Source organism: Artemia sp. Qi Xiang Cuo, chromosome 7, assembly GCF_049724085.1.
Source record: "Artemia sp. Qi Xiang Cuo chromosome 7, ASM4972408v1, whole genome shotgun sequence".
In the NCBI taxonomy this organism is placed as follows: Eukaryota; Metazoa; Arthropoda; class Branchiopoda; order Anostraca; family Artemiidae; genus Artemia; species Artemia sp. Qi Xiang Cuo.
Genome location: NC_142800.1, coordinates 2,511,869 through 2,535,680, shown reverse-complemented (window position 1 = coordinate 2,535,680; position 23,812 = coordinate 2,511,869). Strand labels below are relative to the sequence as shown.

Below are 23,812 nucleotides of genomic sequence, written 5' to 3'. Positions count from 1 at the left end.
TTAAAAAATTCTTAAATACCAGCTTTGGTGAAAATCAAGTACTGTTTTATAATACGAGGTCCGGCTTATTCCCCCGGAAAATCCTCTCTGAAGCCTCTCCGCACAAGTAAAATTGAACAACCATAAAGAAAGTATGACAAATAAAAACGGCAAAAAAAATTGTAATAATCTACCTATATTCATAATACAGGCAGAATATGTGGTATAGAATATCCTAGAGTATTTATTTTCACATTTTTGTTTTATTTTCTTTTTCGTGATTCTACAATACTTTTTTTTCTTTGATCAGTTTGAAACCTTGGGCCAAGGGGAAATTTCCAGTGCCCATTTTAAAGGGAGAAAGCTACTGAAAGGTAATCAGCCTCCATTCGGTCCCTTTTTTACTATCCGGACGGTCCGGTCCTCCGGACCTCCTCTAACCCCTATGATATCGAAACAGAATTTTGAGATATCTAATTTGTTCAGAAACTTCGAATTGTCTAGAAAGTTTGCCTTCAGGGTTGATATCAACCCCACAGACCCAGGGCTAAGCTTTATCTTACTCTGCTGCTCACCCCCAGAAACACGAAAAAACAATTAAAACAAAATACAAATGTGAAAATAAATTATAAAAGACACCAGGGATCGGTAACCCTTTTGGCTCTGGTCAAAATCAATTATTCACAATTCTGTTTAACTCTTTTTTAATTGGGTCTTTGAAATATCTCTGAGATAAAACAATTTCTGAACCAATGCTCCCCCCCCATTGCAACAACGGGCGGTTATTAAAGGGGCGGTTAGGTCAGTGATATTTTCATTTCAAAACAGTCTTTTAGTGAATAATAAGAAAAAAACTATAAAGAAAATAAGTACATTGTGCTTTTAAACTTAAATTATTGTCATAAAAACTAAATAAATGGTTGCGGACCCCCTTGTTCTACACCACATATTCTACCTATATTTAGAATGTAGGTAGAATATTGTAAAATTCCTTTCTTCATTATTTTTATTTGCTGGCTGTTTAATTTTACGTGCGGGAGGAATTTTCCGTGAGGAGGGGATTTTCCATGGGATGGAAATGCCGAGGGGAATTTACCACTGGATGATTTTTATGGGAGGGGGGGGGAATTAACCTAGCATCATTAAATACATACCACCATTTTATTAACTATTCGAACTCTGATTTAAACTGAGTTGAAAGTTTGATCCAAGGCCTTGCGGAACTGCATGGCTCTATGTATAATTGAAAAAAAAATCAACTGAAAGTAAGGAGCAACATTAAAACTTAAAACGAACAGAAACTATTACGTATATGAGGGGATTCGCCCCTTCGTCAATACCTCGTTTATTACGCTAAAGTTCGAATTTTGTTCCAATTCTTTAAGAATGGCCCCTGAATCACAAAGGGTTTAATTAGAATAAATAGCTCTTTTGAAAGTACTAAAAAACTTTAGCGTAAAGAGCAATTATTAACGAAGAGAAGAACCCCCTCATATGCGTGATAATTTCTGTTTGTTTTAAGTTTTAATGCTGCTCCTTGCTTTCACTTGAAAAAACTTGTTTTTTTTATTTAATTTCTGATAGTTTTTTAAATAACGCTGGGAAATCCGCCTTCCTTCATGGAAAATTCCATTACCCCGTGGAAAATAACCTTCTCTCATGAAAAATTTCTCCCACGTAACATTCTCCCCCGATTCTCCTCCCCCCCCCATCAGAAAAATGCCCCCTGAAAATGTCTGTATACTTCCCAATAACCAATAATATGTGTAAACAATGGGCAAAGTTCATAACTTACAGCCCTTCCCCCGGGGACTGTTGGGGATTAAGTCATCCTCAAAGGCATGGCTATTAGATTTTTGGACTATGCTAAACAAAGTGGCCATCTCAAAATTTTGACAGGATGACCTCGGGAAAAAAAGAGCGCGGGAGGGGGCCTGGTTGCCCTCCAATTTTTGGTTACTTAAAAAGGGCACTATAACTTTTAATTTCCGTTCGAACGAGCCCTCTCGCCATATTCTAGGACAACTGGGTCGACACGATCACCCCTGGGGGAAAAAACAAATAAACACGTATCTGTGATCTTTCTACTGGCAAAATATACAAAATCCACATCTTAGCAGATAGGAGCTTGGAACATCTACAGTAGAGGGTTCTCTGATACGCTGAATCTGAAGGTGCCATTTTCGTTAAGATTTTATGACTTTTAGGGGGCGTTTCCCCCCTTTTTCGAAAATAAGGGAAATTTTCTCAGGCTCATAACTTTTGATGGGTAAGAATAAACTTGATGAAACTTATGTATTTAAAATCAGCATAAAGATACGATTCTTTTAATGTATTTATTGGTATCAAAGTTACGTTTTTTAGAGTTTTGGTTACTATTGAGCCGGGTCGCTCCTTGCTTACAGTTTGTGACCACGAACTGTTAGAAAAATGTATCAATTAAGGCGCGGCTAATTTGTGTCTTTGACAGAATTTAAAACTCATAAAAACCCCGGTCCATGTGGTATATGTGTGACACCCATTCACAGGCATATACGTGTGAATTTATCTGCGGAAGAAGGACCAAATTTTAAAGTCGAAAAATTACAAAAATAAAACAGGATTATATTGTGTTTAATGAGAGGGTTTATGGGGAAAATTGTAAAGCAAAACCTTGCTAAAGAAGAAAATCAGGCAAAGTAGACTGCAAAAAGAAAAGGATGGAAAGAAAGCAAGACATTCATCTTAAAATTTACTGTTCAAAGAGTGTCAGAAGCTCTACTGTTTGGTTTGGCAGCAGTGCTTTATCAAAAGGCGTTTAGTCCCACTGTAAGAGCATATCGCGAAAGTGTTTTTTGAAAGCTCTCACAAAGTTTATAAATACATGTAGAAACTCGACACCATAAAAACTCCCTCACAAAGGAGGTAGATGGAGATTTATTATAGGTAGATGGAAGTTATAATAGAAGGTTTATTTATTGGAGGTAGATGGTAGTATTTCGTTTGCTTGTCTCATATACTAGTTTATCAAGTCCAGGGATCGCTGTTGATGTTAATAAAGAAAAGGAGAAATTCTACTGGACCTAACGTATTTTGAATTTCAAACTATTAGCTAGCGAGGTCTTCAGGTTTTTGAAAAATAATTTAAACATTTAAATTGGCCCCAGGATCTTTTTATTTGCAGAAAACGTTAGTTTCACAACGAGTTCTAATGCTTAATAAGCCTATTTAGTACATGCCTCTATCCCGTCCCCGAAGCTTTGAGTTTGAGAAGGTTTTCCCCTATAGCTTCCAATATTTCGGATAAATTCCATCATTGACTGTGTCTTTTGAATTTTCGTCTCACCCTGACGAGAAATACAGTATATGTGTACCCAGGGGCGTAGCTCCAGCATTTTTATTGGGAGGGGGACAAGAGGGGTCCATAACCGGATAGTCATGGGGCGTGGGCTATATGATAAATTTTTCTCCAAATTATTGGGGGAGGGGTGCAAATCCCCACCTCAAAAGACGTCCCTGCATGTACCTGAGCTTAACATCAGACGGTATCCGGAAAGTTGGTCGGTATAAACTAAACAAGTCTATTTGTTATGTCCGGAAAGTTGCATCATTTGCTGATCTCGCGCTTTCAGCTTTTTTTCAGGAAGGTTGTTAATTATTCACTGCACGTGAACACAACCTGTGGGTTTCCGGTGCATATACAAAATTAGTTTCGGCAATTCGTCGGCTGAGAGCATGAATGTCGTATTAAGCACCTTGGGCCAAAAGTGAATAATTAACATCTTCAAATACAACTTTTTTCGAAGAATCTGAATATGCCTGCGAATTCGCCCTATCATGAGACGTTGCATATAAAAATCACAGAAAAATTTTGTTTTATCTTTTTTTCGAAAAAATTTTAGGACGAAATTATTGTATTGGAAATTCTCATATCTGTCCAAATCAGAGGCAACACTGTAGCGTTGCCTATAGTAAAGGCCATACGGTTCCAATGTTTTATTATTATTTATTATTTATTTTTTTTCCCAGAGGCACTTCATATGGAAGGGGTCATCGTAGAAGCTTCAAAGGGGGATCATTCGATTGGAAATCAAGAGTTCTAGTGCCCTTTTTAATAGTCGAAAATTATTGGAGGGCAACTAGCCCCCCCCCCCGCCCACCATTCCCCCAAACACATCCCATAAAAATTTTGAGATACCTATTTTGTTCAGCGGAGTTGATTTCCAGATAGAAAATATATTTTTTCGAGGAGGACACTCCCCCACAACCCTCAGGGCAAGGGTTTCAAGTTATACCCTGGAGGCATATAAGGTTTTTATAGAAGGAGTTGTCGTAGAAACTTCAAAACATGCTCAATCGATTGGAAATTAAAGGGCTAGTGCCCATTTTAATAATCGAAAGTGATTGGAGTGTAACTAGCCCCTCCCCCCACATCCATCATTTCCCCAAACACATCCAATCAAAATTTTGGGATAGCCATTTTGTTCAGCGTAGTTGATTTCCAAATAGAAAATATATCTTTGAGGAGGAAACTCCCCCGCAACCCCCAGGGCAAGGGTCTTAAGCTATTCCTTGGGGGCATATAAGGTTTTTATAGAAGGCACTGTCGTAGAAACTACAAACAAGGTTCATTCGATTGTAAATTATAAAAGCTAGTGCACTTTTTAATAGTCGAAAGTGATTGGAGGGCAACTAGCCCCCCCCCCCCCCACGCCCATCATTCCCCCAAACATATCCAATCAAAATTTTGAGATAGCCATTTTGTTCAGCGTAGTTGATGTCCAGATAGAAAATATATTTTTGAGGAGGACACTCACCCACAACCCTCAGGGCAAGGGTTTTAAGTCATGCCCTGGGGGCATATAAGGTTTTTATAGAAGGCGTTGTCGTAAAAACTTCAAAACAGGCTCAATCGATTGGAAATTAAAGGGCTAGTGCCCTTTTGAATAGTCGAAAGTGATTGGAGGGCAACTAGCCCCCCCCACGCCCATCATTTCCCCAAACACATCCAATCAAAATTTTGAGATAGCCATTTTGTTCAGCGTAGTTGATAGCCAGATAGAAAATATGTTTTGGAGGAGGACACTCCCCCAGCACCTTCAGGGCAAGGGTTTTAAGATATGCCCTGGGGGCATATAAGGTTTTTATAGAAGGCGTTGTCGTAGAAACTTAAAAACATGATCATTCGATTGGAAATTCAAAGGGATAGTGCCCTTTTTCATAGTCTAAAGTGATTGGAGGGGAACTAGCCCCCCCTCATAACCACAAGTTCCCCAAACACATCAAATCAAAAATTTGTCATAGTAATTTTTTTAAGGGTAGTTTAGTTTTAGATGAAAAACATATTTTTGAAGAGGACGATACCCCCAAACCATCAAGGCAAGGGTTTATATTATGCTTTGGAGGCAGATAAGGTTTTTATAGAAGGCGGTGTCATAGAAACTTCAAAACAAGCTCATTTGATAGGAAATTCAAAGGGCTAGTGCCCTTTTTATTAGTCAAAAGTGATTGGAGGGCAACTAGCCCCCCCCTAACGCCCATCATTCCCCCAAGCACATTAAATCAAAATTTTGAGATAGCCATTTTGTTCAGTGTTATTTATTTCCACATTGAAAATATGTTTTTGAGGTGGAAAATCCCCCAAAACCCTCATGGCAAGTGTTTTATTTTATGCCCTGGGAGCTTCTAAGGTTTTTATAGAAGACTTTGTAGTAGAAGCTTCAACACAGGTTCAGTCAAGTAGAAATTAAAAGGGCTAGTGCCCTTTTTAATAGTCGAAAGTGATGTTATTTGGGCCATTTTGGTCAGCGTAGTTGATTTCCAGATAGAAAATATTTTTTTGAGGAAGACACTCCCCCACAACCCTCAGGGCAAGAGTTTTAAGTTATGCCCTTGGGGCATATGAGTTTTTTATAGAAAGCGTTGCCGTAAAAACTTCAAAAAAGGCACATTCAATTGGAAATTTAAAGAGCTTGTGCCCTTTATGATAGTCAAAGGGGAATGAAGGGAAACTAGCCCCCCCCCAAGTCCCTCATTCCCCTAACACTTTCACTCAAAATTTTGAGATAGTTAGTTTGTTCAGCGTAGTTGATTTACAGATAGAAAATAAGTTTTTGAGGAGGACACTCCCCCACAACCCTCAGGACAAGGGTTTTAAGTTATGCCCTTGGGGCATATAATGTTTTTATAGAAGGCGTTGTCGTAAAAACTTCAAAAAAGTCTCATTCGATTTGAAATTCAAAGGGCTAGTGCCCTTTTTAATAGTCGAAAGTGACTGAAGGGCAACTAGCCCCCCCCTTCGCCCATCATTCCCCCAAACACATTCAATCAAAATTTGAGATAGCCATTTTGTTCAGCGTAGTTGATTTCCATATAGAAAATATTTTTTTGAGGAGGACACTCCCCCACCAACCTCAAGGCAAGGGTTTTGAGTTATACCCTGGGGACATATAAGGTTTTTATAGAAGGCGGTGTCGTAGAAACTACAAAAAGGGCTCGTTCGATTGGAAAGTTCGAGGGCTAGTACTCTTAGTAGTAGTTGACATTGATTTGAGGGCAACTAACCCCCTCTCACGCCCCCCTTTTCCCCAAACACATCCAATCAAAATTTTAAGACATCCATTTTATTAAACGTAGTTTTAAGTTCTGTAAATTAGGTCTTTGAGGATTACAACTCCCCCAAAGCCGTCAGGGCAAGGGTTGTAATTTAAGGATCCTTTGTTTTGGTATTAACACACACATATTAGGCATCTGCTCTCCTCCCTAACAAGGAAAGAAACAGAGAGTGTAAGGCAGTGGCGGATCCAGGGGAGGGGACACTCCCCCACAATCCTCAAGGCAACGGTTATAAGTTATACCCTGGGGACATATAAGGTTTTTATAGAAGGCGGTGTCGTACAAACTTCAAAAAAGGCTCATTCGATTGGAAATTCAAAGGGCTAGTGCCCTTTTTATTAGTCAAAAGTGGTTTGAGGGCAAATAAGCCCCCTCTCACGCCCACCTTTTCCCCAAACACATCCAATCAAAATTTTGAGACAGCCATTTAATTAAACGTAGTTTTAAGTTCTGGAAATTAGGTCTTTGAGGATGACAACTCCCCTACAGCCGCTCAGGGCAAGGGTTGTAATTTAAGGATTCTCCGAATCCTTCCCATTATTTCTTATGGAAGGGATGCTCGTATAAACTTAAAAGAGGGCTCATTTGACTGAAAATTGAAAGTTCTTGTTCACTTTTTAAGAGTCAAAAGAGATTGGAGGTTAACTAGCCCCCCCTCCTCAAAGCCCTAAATGCATAAGATAAAAATTTTGAGACAGACATTTTGTCAAAATAGCTCAAAGTTCTGATAACAAAAAACTCAGGTGTAAACTTTCGACACAGCCCACCAGGGCCCGGGGGTAGGCGTTTTAAGTTATGCCCTGGGGCATAACTTATTAAGGGGGGTTTATAACTCATGGGAAGGGTTTTTGTATGGGAAGAACACATAGGAAATCTATTATAATTATCCAACTATAAGGTTAAAATACATACTCTGTGATAGATGCAAAATTGCTTTGGCAAACAAAATCCTATTAAGGTCAATTCCAAACAGTCGTGATCCATTTGTGTCAGCAAGTGAAGTGGTCTAAGCCCCCTTAGTGGAGCTATTTTTTCAATTCATTCATTGTTGTCAATTGCTGTCCATAAGTTATGCAAGCTGTCTATTGTTCATATATAAGGTTTTTATCAAAGAGGTAATCGTATACACATTGAAAAAAGCCTCATTCGAATTAAATTGAAAGTTCTAGATCTGTTTTTCAAAGTCAAGAATAATCGGACAGTAAGTACCCACCCATGCCATAAAAACTTGAAACTTTTTGAAATCAAAAACGAACAAAAATTAATTAAAAAAAACTTTCCGAAAAATTATTTTTCCAAATAAAATTAAGGTCCATTTTAAAATTCAGTTCATGATATAAAAATACCTTTTAGAATTAAAACTAAACAAAACCAAAAATTACTATTAAATAATGAATTAAACACAAAACGAACATAAATTTAATAAAAAATCATATCAAAAAACATACAAAAATTAACAATATAAATGAATAAATAGATATTAAAGAGAATAATGCTTAGATTGAATATGAAAATCAAGCTTAAAACGAAAACAAATGTTTTGCTATTAAAGTATAAATGAAACTTAAAACGAACAGAAATTAAATAAACAATCAATGCGAACAAACATACAATATATATTAATCTAAATCAATAAATAAGTCTTAAAACGAGTGAAACTTAAAAAGAATATGCAAATCAAGTTTGAATTAAATAAAAATAACTGAAAACAAGAGGTTGGGTATCACCTCAGAGGAGAAGCCTAAAACCTACTGCGTCATTGGTGCTTTACTGAAAACGAAATATATTACAAATGTTTTCCTTTGTACCTAATATTGAACATATATATTAAAATTATAGTAAAATTTTGAACTGATGAGCTTTTAGCAATTAATATCATAATGTATCAAATATTCAGTTTAATCTGTTAGTTCTTCTCAAGATTGGTCAAGGCAAATATAGTTTCACTACAAGCAAAATTTGGATACTGCCCCTTCTTTAACTGTAAAAACCTAAAGCCTTCTGCGTCATTGGCGCTGCTCTGAAGACGAATTACTCGTATATTACAAATTTTTTTTTCCAGCTCTTACAGAATTGAAAATGAAAATAAAAATTACAGTGAAAAAAAATCTTGGAACTGATGTATCTTTCAACAATTAATATCATTCTATATCTAATATTCAATTTTATTTCGTTTATGCCTTCCATGACTGTTTAAGACTCATATAGTTTCCACATTTTCTTAACTCTGCTGTTTTTTCAAACCAATCGCGATGTTTTGCAGTGAAAACATTATATGTCTTCTGGGCCTTTGTATTTGAGCGAAAAAATGCACCTCAAACTTTGTGGAACATGCATTTTCTTGCACGAAACACCAAAATATCATAAAATGTCAAGTTTCGGAGTGTTCCACCACTCGCAAGCAAGTGCCATTGGTATTTTTGAATCCGCATGGTCAATTTAGGGATGGAGGGTAGGCTAATTCTCGTAGAAGCCCCATTCCGTCGTTGTATAATTCACATTTTCAACACCTGGCGTCCGGACTGTCATATAATCTACCAAGCATACAACTACCCCAAATCAGTATCAATAAATAAATGAAACCCAAAATGAACAAAAATTAAAATAAATTTTAGAGTCAAACTAAAAACGACCATAAATTAATATGAATAGGCTTCAAAACCCCTGTGCTTTCTAAAAGCCGGAATATAATTTGTACTTTACTGAAAAAAATTCAAATGATTTTACAGAAAAAAAGTGTGCATAGTCAATTTAATATACATATGCTGATATTTATTCCCTAAAATCTTAATTAATTTTTGATTTCTTAAAGTTACAAAAGTGAAAACATTTCAAAGAATTGTTTTCAGTAAAGCGCCAATGACGCAGCAGGTTTTAGGCTTCTACAGTGAGGCGATACCCAAACTCTTGTTTCTAGTTATTTTTATTAGATTAAAACTTGATTTGCATATTCTTTTTAAGTTTCACTCGTTTTAAGATTTATTTATTCATTTACATTAATATATATTGTATGTTTGTTCGCATTGATTGTTTATTTAATTTCTGTTCGTTTTAAGTTTCATTTATAATTGAATAGCAAAAAATTTGTTTTCGTTTTAAGCTTGATTTTCATATTCAATCTAAGCATTACTCGCTTTAAGATTTATTTATTCATTTATATTATTACTTGTTGTATGTTTTTTGCTATGATTGTTTTTTAATTTCTGTTCGTTTTGGGTTTCATTTATTCTTTAATACTAAATTCTGATCTTTTTGAGTTTGAATTTTAACAGGTATTTGTATCTGCTGATCTTAAGTTTAAAATAGCCTTTACTTTTCTTTGAAAAACTTATTTTTAGGAAAGTTTTTTTTTTAATTAATAGCCATTAAAAGATGACTTACTTACTTGACTTATTTCTCCTGTCGAATTGGTGCCAGCGTCAATTAGAGGAGTCACCGTCCTCCTCCCGGACATTTGGTCTTGAGCAGCCGCGGATGGATTTTCAAATCTTATTCCTGCCTTGCTTAGGAACTGATGTTGACTATCGGACCATCAAACTGTTCGTGGTAACGAACTGTAAGTAAGGAGCGACCCGGCTCAATAGAAACCGAAACTCAAAAAATGGGAATTTTTATACCAATAGATACATCAAAAGAATCAAATTTTTATGCTGATTTCAAATATATAAGTTTCATCAAGTTTAGTCTTACCCGTTAAAATTTACGCACCTGAGAAATTTTGCCATATTTTCGAGAAAAGGGGGAAACACCCACTAAAAGTCATAGAGCTTTAATGAAAATCACACCATCAGATTCAGTGGATCAGAGAACCATGCTACAGAAGTGTCAAGCTCCTATCTGCAAAAATGTGGAATTTTGTATTTTTTGCCAGAAGAAAGATCACGGATGCGTTTTTATTTGTTTTTTTTTTGTTTTACTTGTTTTTTTTTGTTTTGTTTTTCAAGGGTGATCGTATCGACCCAGTGATCCAAGAATATCGCGGGAGGGCTCATTCGAACATAAATTAAAAGTTCTAGTGCCCTTTTTAAGGGACCAAAAAAAGGAGGGCAACTAGGCCCCCTTCCACGTTCTTTGTTTTCCAAAGTCACTCGATCAAAAGGTTGAGATACCCATTTTGTTCATCATGATCAAGAACACAATAACTATGTCTTTGAGGATGACTTAATCCCCCACAGTCCCCGGCGGAAGGTCTGCAAGTTAGGAACTTAACCCAATGCTTACATATAGTATTGGTTATTGGGAAGTATACAGAAGTCTTCAGGAGTACTTTTTCTGGTAGTTGGGGGGGGGGCCGGGGGTTACGTGGGAGGATCTTTCCGTGGAGGAAGTTTTCATGGGGGAAGGGACATTGCTATTAAGGGGGCACCGGATTTACCAGTATTATTTAAAAAAACGATCAGAGATTAAATAAAAAAAATCAACTGAAAGTGAGGAGCAACATCAAAACTTAAAACGAACTGAAATTATTGCTTATATGATTGGGTTCGCCTCCTAGTCAATACCTTGCTCTTTACGCTAAAGTTTTTTTTGTACTTTCATCAGAGCTATTTATTCTAATTGACGGCTTTTGTGATTGTCATTCTTAAAGAATTGGAACAAAATTGGAACTTTAGCATTAAGAGCGAAGTATTGACTACGGGGCGAACCCTCTAATATGCGTAATAAAAATTATACGAATATAGAAGTTCGTTACGTAAGTTAATTCGTAAGTGACGTCAAATCAAAATTTCAAGAAAGCCACTTAGTAAAAAAAAAGTATAATTAATATGCAAATTTTGTTTTAATTATTCATGTAAGGTGAGTCAAAATCAAAGCTGCATTAATTCAAAAACCGTTCAGAAATTAAATAATAAAAACAAGTTTTTTTTAGCTGAAAGTAAGGAGCGACATTAAAACTTAAAACGAATAGGAATTATTCCGTATATGAAAGGGGCTGCCCCCTCCTCAACGCCTCGCTCCTTACGCTAAAGTTTGACTTTGTCTCACAACTTCATTGTTTAAAACAATTAAAAACTTCAGCGTAAAGAGCGAGGCGTTGAGGAGGGTACAGCCCCTTTCATATATGGAATAATTTCTGTTCGTTTTAAGTTTTAATGTCGCTCCTTACTTTCAGTTAAAAAAAAAACTTGTTTTTTTTTATCTCATTGTTGAACGACCATGTGGTCGTTTCCGCTGTACGGCCGCGGGATTGAAATCGTAGGCTATGTGGCATGGGGTTTCTTTTGGCATTTGAGGGAGATGACCGTACGTTCTCAGCGTGTTGTTTGCAGGGAAAAAGTAATCTGCTTCTTACGGGCCAGGAATTAGGTGTTGCTGAAAAGATTATACCAACAGAGTCCCTCTATCTTTCGGGGTACTTTGATTCGAGAATTCCAGCTCCTTCAAAGTTGTGGTGGTCTATGACCGAGTTTTTGCACCTTATAGTAGGACTGAGCCTACAAGTGCATTAAGTATTCGCATCTTTGGGAGGTGGCTGACGACAGGGTTGCGCCATGTTTTGTTGAGTCTCCCAAGGACGGAAGCTGCCTTGACGATTCGTGCGTTGACTTCGCTCTCGACTGAACCATTAAGTGACAGAATGGAGCCGAAGTACGTGAGGTCGTTTCATGACTGCTATTTGGTTTTGACATTCCTCGAATACAGGGGGGGGGGTGGTTGAGGGGGTTTTGCATCAATAAACAAGATTTTTGTTTTGCTTCTGCTGATGTTGGGTCCAACTTTGCTACCTTCTTCTTTCATAACTGTCAGCGCTGCGACAAGTTCTTCAAGTGTGTTTGTCATGAGTGCCAAGTTGTCGGCGACGTCAGCGTCCCTCAAAAGTCTGTCATCGAACTTCAAGGGATTAAATGATGCACATAAGAAATAGGAGAGTCGAGTTTTAAAGTGCCTAGGACAAGGAGGGATGTCACAGAAAATATGTAATCAACCTTCAATGTACTGGATAGGTAAGGAGAACAAAAACTATTGTGTTTGTAGAAAAAAGGTCTTATCCGTAGGTTCAGCAACAACAGACGTACATGAGCATTTTCAGGGATTTGAAGGCAACACTCTGAAGCTGTTGCCAGAATAATCAAAATTCAAATTTGGTTTCGACAGGAGAGGTAAATGTGCGCCCAGGACATCACATTTCTTTGTGGAATTTTAATTCTACTAATAAAGCCCAAAAGCTGATGGTCAATCTCGATTTTGAAAGTTAAAAAAAAAAAATTGAGTAAGATTAACCAAGGCCGTACCCAGGATTTTCTTTCGGAGAGGGTTTTACTCAAAGATTTTTTTCGGTGGGGTTTTACACAAAAAAAAAACCCTCAAAAAACGCATTCAAAATTTGTTTATATCCATTTTCATTACGTTTTTACAAGTCAAACAAACGTTTCGGGGGGGGGGGGGTCCACCCCCCGGGAAATAGTTCAAAAGAGCTATTCACCTTTGTTAATTTAAAAATTTGTGAAAAATTTATTGACAAAGCAATTGAACATCAATAATACTTCCGTTCAATAGGCTTTTATGCGAAAAGTAAAAGTTTAATATCAGCTCAGTCTGGGATTCTAATAATTGGGTCAAACTAATATTCATATCTTGGGAATATCCAAAAATTCGGATGCAGAAGGGGGGGGGGGAGTAATTTTTACTGCCCGTCACCATGTTGCTTTTGCGGCAAGAAACAGTGGTATATGATAGAAGAAAGTCAACAGGGGAGTGGGGGGGGGTGTACAATTGATGGTAGAATAATATTAGAAACAAAAAAAGAAACTAATCATTGATGTGATTCCTAAAGCATATTAAAAACAACTACAAAGATTCGCGAACAACGCCAGACACTTTTGACTAGTAACGTAGCTCGTTTGAAGTGGGTACACATTAGAAAAAAAAAGTAAAAATTGGCAAACTATTGAAAACATAATAAATTTCGTGATGAATACCAGAAGAATTTTTTTTTTTTTTGGGGGGGGGGTGGAGATTGAACCCATATTTTTAGCATACATTCCTGCTGCTAACAGTAAAAAAGAAATGGCAACTAATTTTTTAGCATGCAAATTTCTTAAATATAGCATATTCCTTTTTAAGGTAGCTACAAACTGAAATAAAATAGGGCATATCCAGGGACATACAGGACGAGGGAGTTAGGCACGCAGCCTATCCTGATTTAAATCGTAAATTTCCCCGAATATCTGGGAACTTCACACAGATTATCAAATGAAATTTGCTTTTTATTGTTGCCCCCCCCCCCCCAAAAAAAATCCTGGACCTATTCCTTTTCACTCCATCAGATTCCCAAAATCTAGACCAAAGTTTATGTTTTTTAAATTAATTTCCTTTTTGTGTTTGCAGAAATGGTAGTAAGATAAACCGTTTGATACCAAAGTTGTTCTGTCTTTTAAGACAAAAAAGAACCTTGTTCAAATAACTGGTCACTGTAACAAGGTACCTAGATAGGAGTCTATTTTGCTGGAAGGGGTTAAAATTTCAAGGGGGAACGCATTAATAGCGTTGAAAAATTATGACCTTACCTTGCACCTTCCATAGCCAGGAATGGCGTACAAAGCTTCGTCATATCATGTTCAAACAAAATATCACTGTTAACCTGGGATTTAGGCTCAGTTTATTTTGATGGAATGAGTGGAATTTCATAGAGACCACACATTAAGAGAAAAGGAAGACATTGGTAAACTGTATAAAAAACAAAAGAAGTAAATAAATCCTATAAATCTGAAATTTTGTATGGTGGAGGGCTGGGGAGGGCTTCGCGAGCCCGAACCCATTCTGAACTCTATTTCATATTTTCAGAGAATGTATTAGCAGATAACATTTGAATACCCACCCCGTGTTAAATACTGCTTATTGCAGTTGATTGCGATAAGCCATATAGAGCGGGGTTGATTCTCAAGTCATATTTATATACGTGTATAAACTTAGGCCAATACATCTAGACTCGTATAAAATTAACCAGCTTAATGAAAGCATTGTGTATCCGAGTTTATGAATGAATGGCGTCCCTGAAATTTGATATATGTATCAAATAAATGTATGTGTTGTTGCCAGTGGTTTCACTTCACGAAAATCGGGGGGGGGGGGGTCATTATTTTGAAAATCTAAAAAGGGGCAAATTTTTCACTTTTTCAATTATGTAATGAAAATGCCAAAAAAAAGAAAGTATTTTTCAATGACAATACACCAAAAAAGGTTTGTTTCAAAACATAGGGGCAAGTACCTTCTCCCCCATTTAAGCCACTGATTGTTGAGTTGTGAGTGTTAAGTCTTTTCAGTAACCAAAGTAGTATGACGGCACTAGACCCCTAAGGTTCAAACCGGCGATGCTGATCTCCGTTTCGTGGCCCTTCAGCCAGGAATTGCAATGGGGGGCTGGGGACAGCCATCCTGTGCTTTCGCACACCCTTCCTGCTTAACTTCCCCGGATTTCTCCAGGTTGACTGGGTTGACTCTGGCTGAACTTATAGAGTCACGCAAAGTCTATTTTCAGTCATATTAGACGATGCACAGGAAGCGTAGCCTATTCCCAGCGCTGAGTTTGTTTCCAACTTAGTATACGTTTTTATCAATTCTGCGTTGACCGTATCTTCACCTATTAATCTACTACTTTTTTTTCTACGGACTACGGACTTACGCATTTTGACAGGCCAATCATTGTGCTTCCCTGAGTGCCGTTTGACGAAATTTGCCGTCATTGTATGTGCTACGCATCACTCTATATTATTAGCACATACAGGGCCGTATCGAGGATTTTTGTTCGTGGGGAGGGGGGTATTTTTCTGGGTGGAAGGTTCCAAAATAAATTAAAAACGCAGCAAAAAATGTGGTTTATGCATTTTTATTGTGTTTGTACGAATCCGACAAGCGTTTCGAGGAGGATGTTCAAATCCCCCTAATCCCTCCCCTGAATAGGGCCTTGAGTTCACACCATATATCAGCTCAAACCATATTTGTGATTTAGGTTCCTACTTCTAACATTAAAAATTAACACAAAACTCGTTTTTCTTTTCATTCACTCTTCTTAAAATATAGTTAAAGACTTTGAATTAACTAAAACTGCAATAATATAATGTATTGTCCGTTGCATGTAATAAAATTACCAAAATTTCGGCCAAAATTTGATTTTTTCAAGTGCACTATATTTCTTTATTGGTCTCTAATAACCAGGCGCGAGGCAGGAGTTCATTTTGAGGGAAGGGCATTTTGAGAGAGGTGCACATTAAAAAAAGTAAAAAATTGGTGAACTAACCTGTATGAAAAAGAAGACATTCGTGTTACCAATGAAAAAGGAGTAGATGGCGTAGTGCTGAATAGCTGCTTCGCACCCATGCCTAGTTTAGCTTATTTGTGCTAGTGTTCCTAGTTTCTTGCCCTGGCAATGTAAGTAATCAAAGACTTGACCCTATTGAATTTGTTTAGTGTAGTATTCATGCCAGTTATAATCGAAAAGTCGACGATTTACGAACTTTATTCACTTCGACATGTAGTAGCGTCATCTACATTCGCCACTCTATGGCAATTTGGACTCCTAGAAAGCCACCAGATGGCAATGTTGTGACGTTGTCGGAAACCACCTACAGACGCACACGCAGAGGCAAGCGCGGAGGAAAAAGGAATTAGTGGTATTTTATTCCAGTGCATGTTTCAGATATGTCGACCAGATTAAAAACTAAATAGAAAGTTTGACTACGGTTGCTAGTAAAATTAAACTGTCATACGCACTATGAAATCCCACTGACTCTTAGACCGTCGTATGCTGATGTGACTGTTTCTGCTGATTCCAGCGAAACTCCTCCTGTTTTAAGTCCTGAACTCCTATCTGCAAAATCGCAATTTCCCTCTGTTCTCATGACCAACGCCCGCTCCTTGACTAACAAGATGGATGAACTAGAAGTCTTCTTACAAGACTCCAATGTCCCTATAGCAATCGTGAGTAAATGTTGGGATATCACAAATGATACCGGCTATATCAAAGGCTACACTTGCTTTTTTTAACACCCGTCGTGATAGAGGAATAAACCGCAGAGGCGGTGGTGTTGGACTGTATTTTCGTAATGACCTCCCATCCAAACTGCTAAGTGCCCCCAGTGACTCTTGCCATGAAGTACTTTGGGCTGTTTGTAAGCCTTCCCAACTGCCAAAGAAGTTTTCTTGCCTGATAGTGGCATCTGTCTTTTATCCTGAAAGTGCCAAAAACAGAAAGGAGCTTGTGATTTACTTGCAATCCTGCCTTGATAAGTTTCCACGTACATATGCGGCTCCTGCCTTCATTGTTGGAAGCAACTTTAACCAAGCCAACAAACAGTGGCTATCCAATGGGCTTAATCTGAAACAAGTAGTGAACATTCCCACCCATGAAAGTGACAGTACCTTAGACCTGATAGGCCCATTGCAAACCGCTGATCATTTTGTAATCCTGTTACAAGTGAAGAACAACATGCAGAAACCGAAAAGAAGCAAAGTTACAGTTCATCCTCTGAACCGGGGCTCTATATTTGCCTTTCGTCAGTGGATTAGTAATTGCTCATTTGAAGAAATATGCTCAATCACTGACTTGGATCTTAAGGTTGAAACACTTAACTCCCTGCTACTCGAAAAGTTCCATCAATTTTTCCAGACTAAAGTAGTGCCAGTTTTTTAATCTGACAAGCCCTGGATCACGAAAGACCCGAAGCGATTGATCAAACTTAGATGCCGACTACACAGTTCGGGGTGTATTTCAGCTGAGAAAGGGTTACGGAACCGCATTGTCAGTGTCAGTAGACGTGCTAAAAAGAGGTACGATATTGAGAAAATTGCCCCCCTGCTTGATGGTGATTCGCATAGGTGACATTCGGCAGTCAAATAGATGACCGGAAGTGACCTACTGATGCTGAAAACAGATGGGACTTTGATATCAGCACAAGAAGTCAATTCTTTCTTTACCAAAATCTGTACCACGTATCCATCATTGAGTGAAGTTGAGGTGAATACTCTGATAAAATACTGCGAGTGTAATGAAACCAAGCTAGTTTCTGAGTACGAAGTTTACTGGGAGATACGGAAACTGCAAAATAACTGTGCTTCCTATCCTGGGGAATTGCCACTAAAACTTTTACGTGAATACGCAATATTTCTTGCGGAACCTCCAACTTCGGTCATTAATCAGTGCTTCAATGGTCAGTCATTCCCCCACCCTTGGAAACAAGCTTATGCGCGTGTCATTCCAAAGACGAAGCATCCAAAAAATTGTGATCAATTAAGACACATTTCAATCACGCCGAACTTTGCTAAAGTCACCGAATTCTTTATTTACCATGAACTTGTGCCGCAAGTCGTAGATTCACATAACCCATACCAAAATGGTTGTTTGAAAGGGTGTAGTACCGCAGTGTATTAAATTAGGCTTTATCACCTGATCGTACAATGGCTCGGACCTAGGATCGCTTTCGTTGATTTTCTATTGTTGATTACAGGGAAGCATTTGATTTGATTAAGCACCTCGTGGCTGCAACGAATCTTAAAAGAATGGGCACACGTAAACATATCTTACTGCCTGTTATTGATTTCCTACGTTCCCGGTACCAGCGATTCTACGCCCTCTTTCCTGATGATCTTGATTCTGACTGGGAAGATATTAGATGTGGAGCCCCTCAAGGGACCAAATAAGCCGCTCTTTTTTTCCTTGCGGTAATTAATTATGTTATGGACAACACGGATGACCGATTCGACTACGTAGACGATCTGCGCTTCTTAAGTTCACAATAGATACAACCCTAGCTATGCCCCAATTCAGCCCTGATCTTCTAATAGATTCAGGGAAGAATATAGTGCTAATAGTTTGCAGATCAATGAAAGCAAAACCAAAATTGCAAGATTCAATCCGCTGAAACGAGATCTTGTTTGCCCAGCTCCCTGGTTTCCGCTTGTATCGTCAGCTACAGTCCTGGGACTTAATTTCAGCGCCGATTGCTCATTTAGTGCTCATATTCAAGGGCTAGTGTAGAAAGGCAACTGTGCACTACGTTCTTCAATCTCAATATGCTGCTTGGGATTTCCAGTGAATCAGTTGAAAGAGACATATATAACATATATACATTCTACATTAGAATTTGCATGTCATTTTTGGGGACCCCAACCTCAGATAATTGAATATATAACTGATTATGTGGAAGGAGTCCATCAAAGAGTCGTTAAAATAATCCTTTAAGAAAATTTTGTAGATTACAAACCCGCTCTTGAGTCTTTAAAGATTGAAACTCTTAGAGATCCCAGCTGTCAGTTGATAATGCGTTTTGGGCAATTTCTCCTTGCTAGCCCCAAGCACCGAAATTTTTACCCCCTGCTGCCAACTCAGTAGTTAATGCCAGAAAGAGGAACAAATTAGTGCCAGTGCCTTGCAGAACTAATCGATTTTACAGTTCATTTGTGTCGTTTTTTTACCAGTGCCTATAACAAAATCCCTTGGATCTAGGTTTGTAAATGACAGTGACATTTAGTTTTTGATTTTTATCTACGACTATGAAAGCTGTTTTTAAATAAACGATTCCTGATTTCAGATTTCTACTAGCAAAAAACCGTTTTTTTTTTTTTACTTAAAATGTAGCTAGCGACTTTTAAAGTAATTATTTGAAAAAAACTACGTTTCCTAAAGAGTTAAAGAGGCTGAGTTACAAGATCGAACCTTAAAACGTACAGGGATTAGGAGGCATAGTTGGGGGCTGCCGCCCCCCAAACCCCCCGCTTTCGCAGCCTTTAAATAAAAAAAAAAAGTTTTTTAAACTGAAAGTAAGGAGCGAAATTAAAAATTACAACGAACATAATTTCGTCCTTTTTTGACAGGGGTTGGGCCAGCAACAACGCCTCGCTATTTACTATAAATTTTTTATTTTTTAAAAAAAAGTTTTGTTACAAATTCAAACTTTCGCTTAAAGAGCGTGGCTTTGAGGAGGGCACAGCCCCTTTCATATACGGAATAATTTAGGTTCGTTTTAAGATTTAATGTCGCTCCTTACTTTCAGTTTAAATTTTTTTTTTTTTATTTAAAGGCTGCGAAAGCGGGGGTTTGGGGGCGGCAGCCCCCCAACTGTGCCTCCTAATCCCTGTACGTTTTAAGGTTCGACCTTGTAACTCAGCCTCTTTAACTCTATAGAAAACGTAGTTTTTTCAAATAATTTCTGCACGTTTTTGTACAGTTTATTACTTATTATTGCTTGACTAACTGTTAGCTGATTTGACAGCTTGCGGGCTTGCGGGCTCTTATAGGAAAACGAGCCCGCGTTTTCGCGGGGGTATGCCCCCCAACTGCACCTCCTAATCCCTGTACGTTTTAAGGTTCGAACTTGTGACTCAGCCTCTTTAACAGCCCCCCAACTGTGCCTCCTAATCCCTGTACGTTTAAGGGCCGACCTTGTAACTCAGCCTCTTTAACTCTTTAGAAAACGTAATTTTTTTCAAATAATCTAAAAAAGAAACTGAGTTTCTTTTTTAAACTTTAAATTCAGTATATAAAAAATTTCCTCTGTCGGGGAATCGAACCCGGGTCTTCCGCCTGACAGTCTGGAGTATCGACCGCTGTACTAAAGAGACAATTGTAATTGTTTTTTAGTAAGTGGAATCTATTTTTGACGTAAGCAAATCCCACAAAACTTGATATTTGGTTTTTGGAAAACAGGGAAGGAGTGATCAGATTGAGCTGAAATTTCGAGGATGAGCTCCCAGGCCCCAGGAAAGCTTATCCTCTAGATTTCAGCCCGATCAGACAACGTTAAAGGGGGGCTGTGGTGGTAAAAATTAACATGGGCTCTTATAGTAAAACGAGGTTTTTCGTAAATGTAAATTCGGGGGATAATTTTTTCGGTCTGAAAATATCAAAACGCCCTAACAGGTCAAATTCTGCTTCGAATGAGTCCTCATTTACCCGGATCAGTTGCCAACTGTGGCCTGTAGGCGTGGCTAAAAAAAAACAAAAATGAACTTTAAGTGGCTATATTTGGTTTTTAAAAAACAAGGAAGGGGTAATTGGATGAAGCTAGAATTTCAAGAATAAGCTCCCGGTTTCTAGAAAAGCTTAACCTCTAAATTTTAACCTAATCGAACAGCGTTTAAGCGGGGCTGCGATCGGAGGGTCGAAACTTCCGGCCCACTTTTACCCATGAAGATAAAGTCGGAGGGGGTGAAATTTTGCACGTTTCTTAGTTTGAGCTTGGGCTACAAAATGCGATTACCGCTGTCTCTCTGCGACCGCTAGGACCGGAAATCGCTTAACATTGTGGTGGGTCGCCTCTTTATAGAGGCGCAAGTGTGCCTCCTTGACTACAAACCACAGTTTATAGACAGTAAGCTTAACGCAGATAATTTCTGGTCTTCGGTCTCGGTGCGAACAAAAAGCTCCTCCCACTTGTTTCTGCCTTAGCGGATTAGTCTGTTATCGTCAATCACTGAAAAATGGTTATCAAGTGCATTATTCGTAATTGCGAAAACAGAAAAAAAATTGGTGAGCCAGCCAAGTGGTTTGCAAGCGTCCCATCTCACAGGTATGACTTAATTTATATACAAATTATGACTTAATCTATTATTTACGTGGACTCAACTGATCGGCCTATGTAGGATTTTATAAAAAAGGGGCGGGGGGGGGGGGGTTGATGAAATTTGTGAAAATAAGGAATTTTTTCTTCTTCTAATAACTGGTGGGGTAGGTGTGATGGTTTAAGGGGCGGATCCAGGATTTTTTTAGGGGGGGGGGCGCAAAATACGTTTATCCGACAAACTTACGTTAGGAGCAAGTCTAATTAATGCAAACTTGTGTTAATTAGGTAAATTACACTACTTTAGACTACTTTACGGGGGTAACCCTCGCCCCCCCTCTGGATCGGCAACTGGATAGTTTATCATTTTTTTTCACGTCGTGATATTTATTTTCTCAGATTGTAGTTCCTATGATATTTGAAAAATCTATATATAAATATATATGTATATATATATATATATATATATATATATATATATATATATATATATATATATATATATATATATATATATATATATATATATATATATATATATATATATATATATATATAATATAATATATATATATATATATATATATATATATATATATATATATATATATATATATATATATATATATTTATATTTATATATATATATATATATATATATATATTTATATTTATATTTATATCGGCGCGTACAAACAACTCCTCTCATTTGATCTGCCATTAGCAGTCCAATTACCCTGGAATACGTATTTTGGCAGAAACTTTCTCAAAATGCCTTTGAAACCAACTTGAGACTTCGAAACCTATTTTTAATTCCTAAAAACATCTAATAATAACATTACACTACTAACTACCGATTTTCATGTATGTATTGGAATGAATTAATTTAAAATTAGTTTCTTCAAAATTAGTGTTCCAACGTTGAAGCCAAGTTTCGCGTCCAAGAGAAATCTGACTTGTCTACCCGCGAAAAGATCTGATAACGCCTATGTTTCTATCTGCAAAAACGTTCTCCGGAGCACTCGCACCCCTGTCCGGGTTTTTATAATGGGAGAGGTAGAGAATGATCATACTGCTAATTATATAAACTGTGCTACAAACACAATAATATAATGCATAGCCCATTTCAAGGGATACGGCTGCCAAAATTTCGACGAAAAGTTTGTTTTTCCCAAAATGTACTTTATTTCTTTTCTGGTCAGTATTAACCAGGCACGTGAGTGGGAGCTCATTGAGGAGAGGAGGTTAAATTTCGAGGGAGGGACGCATAAAAAAGTAAACAATTGGCGGGTACTTGTGCATTATATCTCACCTGCCGCTATACACGAAAGAAGTCAAGTTTGGCTAATGCTAATGAAATAAAATAGGATGAAAATATAATAGTTTAGAAACAAGTTTGAGCTATATATTTGCACATTAGGGGAGGAGGACTTAAAGCATCACATATATTAAATACGTAGCCTAGACTAGGTACCTCACCCCCCTAAACCTCAAAAAACAACAGTTTAAATATTGTAAACGCATTAAGAAATCACGCTTTGCGATCCATTTATCTAGCAAATACCCGTTTGTCTGGTTTCCTGTAGTATCTCCTTGTATAGTTTATAGCGGTGGATGCGATATAATGCACAAGTACCAATTGGCAATATAGCCTATAGAAAAAAAACGAAGAAATTCATGGGTAAATCCCGAAAACCTAAAAATTTCGTGTGGCACGGTTGTGAGTCCTCATCCCCTGCTTAAATTCCTGCCATGAATAGCAAACAAAACTTGCAACTCATTCTTCTTAAGATTTAGTTTACGCCTTTTTAATTAACTGCAACCGGAATGAATTAGTGCATAACCCCTTGCACTGGATATGATTGCCAAAATTTCGGCTGTGATTATCCTTGTTGTCTGAAGTGAGTATAGGTATGCCACAAATGTGTCATCTAGATGCAAACAATTTCCTACCACTATTAACTGCAAGGAAAATTAACAACTCAGCAAATTTTTATTTTTACCTAATAAATTGAGTCGTCATTTTATTTATTCTCTGGTTTAATAAAGAACTGCTGCAGCGAGTCTAATTCTGTAAGGATTCAAAGTGTATTGTAGTTGGCCATAACAGCTAATTTACTTACAGTTAAATTAAAATTTAAAGCAATTTAAATTTAAAGTTCTTCCATGAAAACTAAAGAACGAATTTAGAACTTAACATGAGTTACGGTTACTATGAATGAAGAAATGCAGCTGTAAACGAACAGAAATTAAAATGAACATAGGAACAAAACATACAAGGGACATAAATTACTACAAATAAGGACACGGGCGTATGGATGGGGCCAGGGGGTACATTCCCCGCCCCCCTAGAACTTCAAATTTTTACTAGATATGGCTGAAAAAGCAGATGGTTGAAAAAGTATCTGAGAAAAGGTAGATGGCTAAAAAAGCAGGTGATAAAAGGTTGATGGTTGAAAAAGCTGGAAATAAACAGCTGGAATGACATAATAAAAGTCAAACAAGAAGCAATTATCTATAATATCTTGGAAAGATTTAGCTCTAATCGAGGAAGATTAATGCTGAAGCTTATTGATGATTTATGTTTTTTGGTGACTACTTATTAATAAAGATTTCATAGGTATGATAGAACTTCCTGGCAATGTGAGGTTTTCTGAACTGCTAATATAACTCCAGCTCCCTCCCGCCCTTCATCACAAAATTGGCTGCCCCCCCCCCCCCTAGAGAAGAAGCTACGTACGCCC

The 23,812-nt window shown here is 37.6% G+C and overlaps 2 protein-coding genes across 3 annotated transcripts in view; one reads left to right on the top strand and one right to left on the bottom strand.

Moving 5' to 3' along the window:
* Positions 1–16,412, bottom strand: part of LOC148949858 (E3 SUMO-protein ligase ZBED1-like) — a 38,107-nt gene extending 21,695 nt beyond the window's left edge. Inside the window, exons 1-2 of the mRNA XM_089091443.1 lie at positions 16,302–16,412; positions 12,300–12,405 (exon numbers count right to left, since the gene is read on the bottom strand). Of these exons, the coding sequence (XP_088947569.1) occupies positions 12,300–12,405; positions 16,302–16,412 (217 nt within the window). The remainder of the gene's footprint in view (positions 1–12,299; positions 12,406–16,301) is intronic.
* LOC148949857 (uncharacterized) overlaps positions 1–23,812 on the top strand; it is a 239,064-nt gene that overhangs the window by 28,341 nt on the left and 186,911 nt on the right. The gene's annotated exons all lie outside the window — the stretch shown is intronic.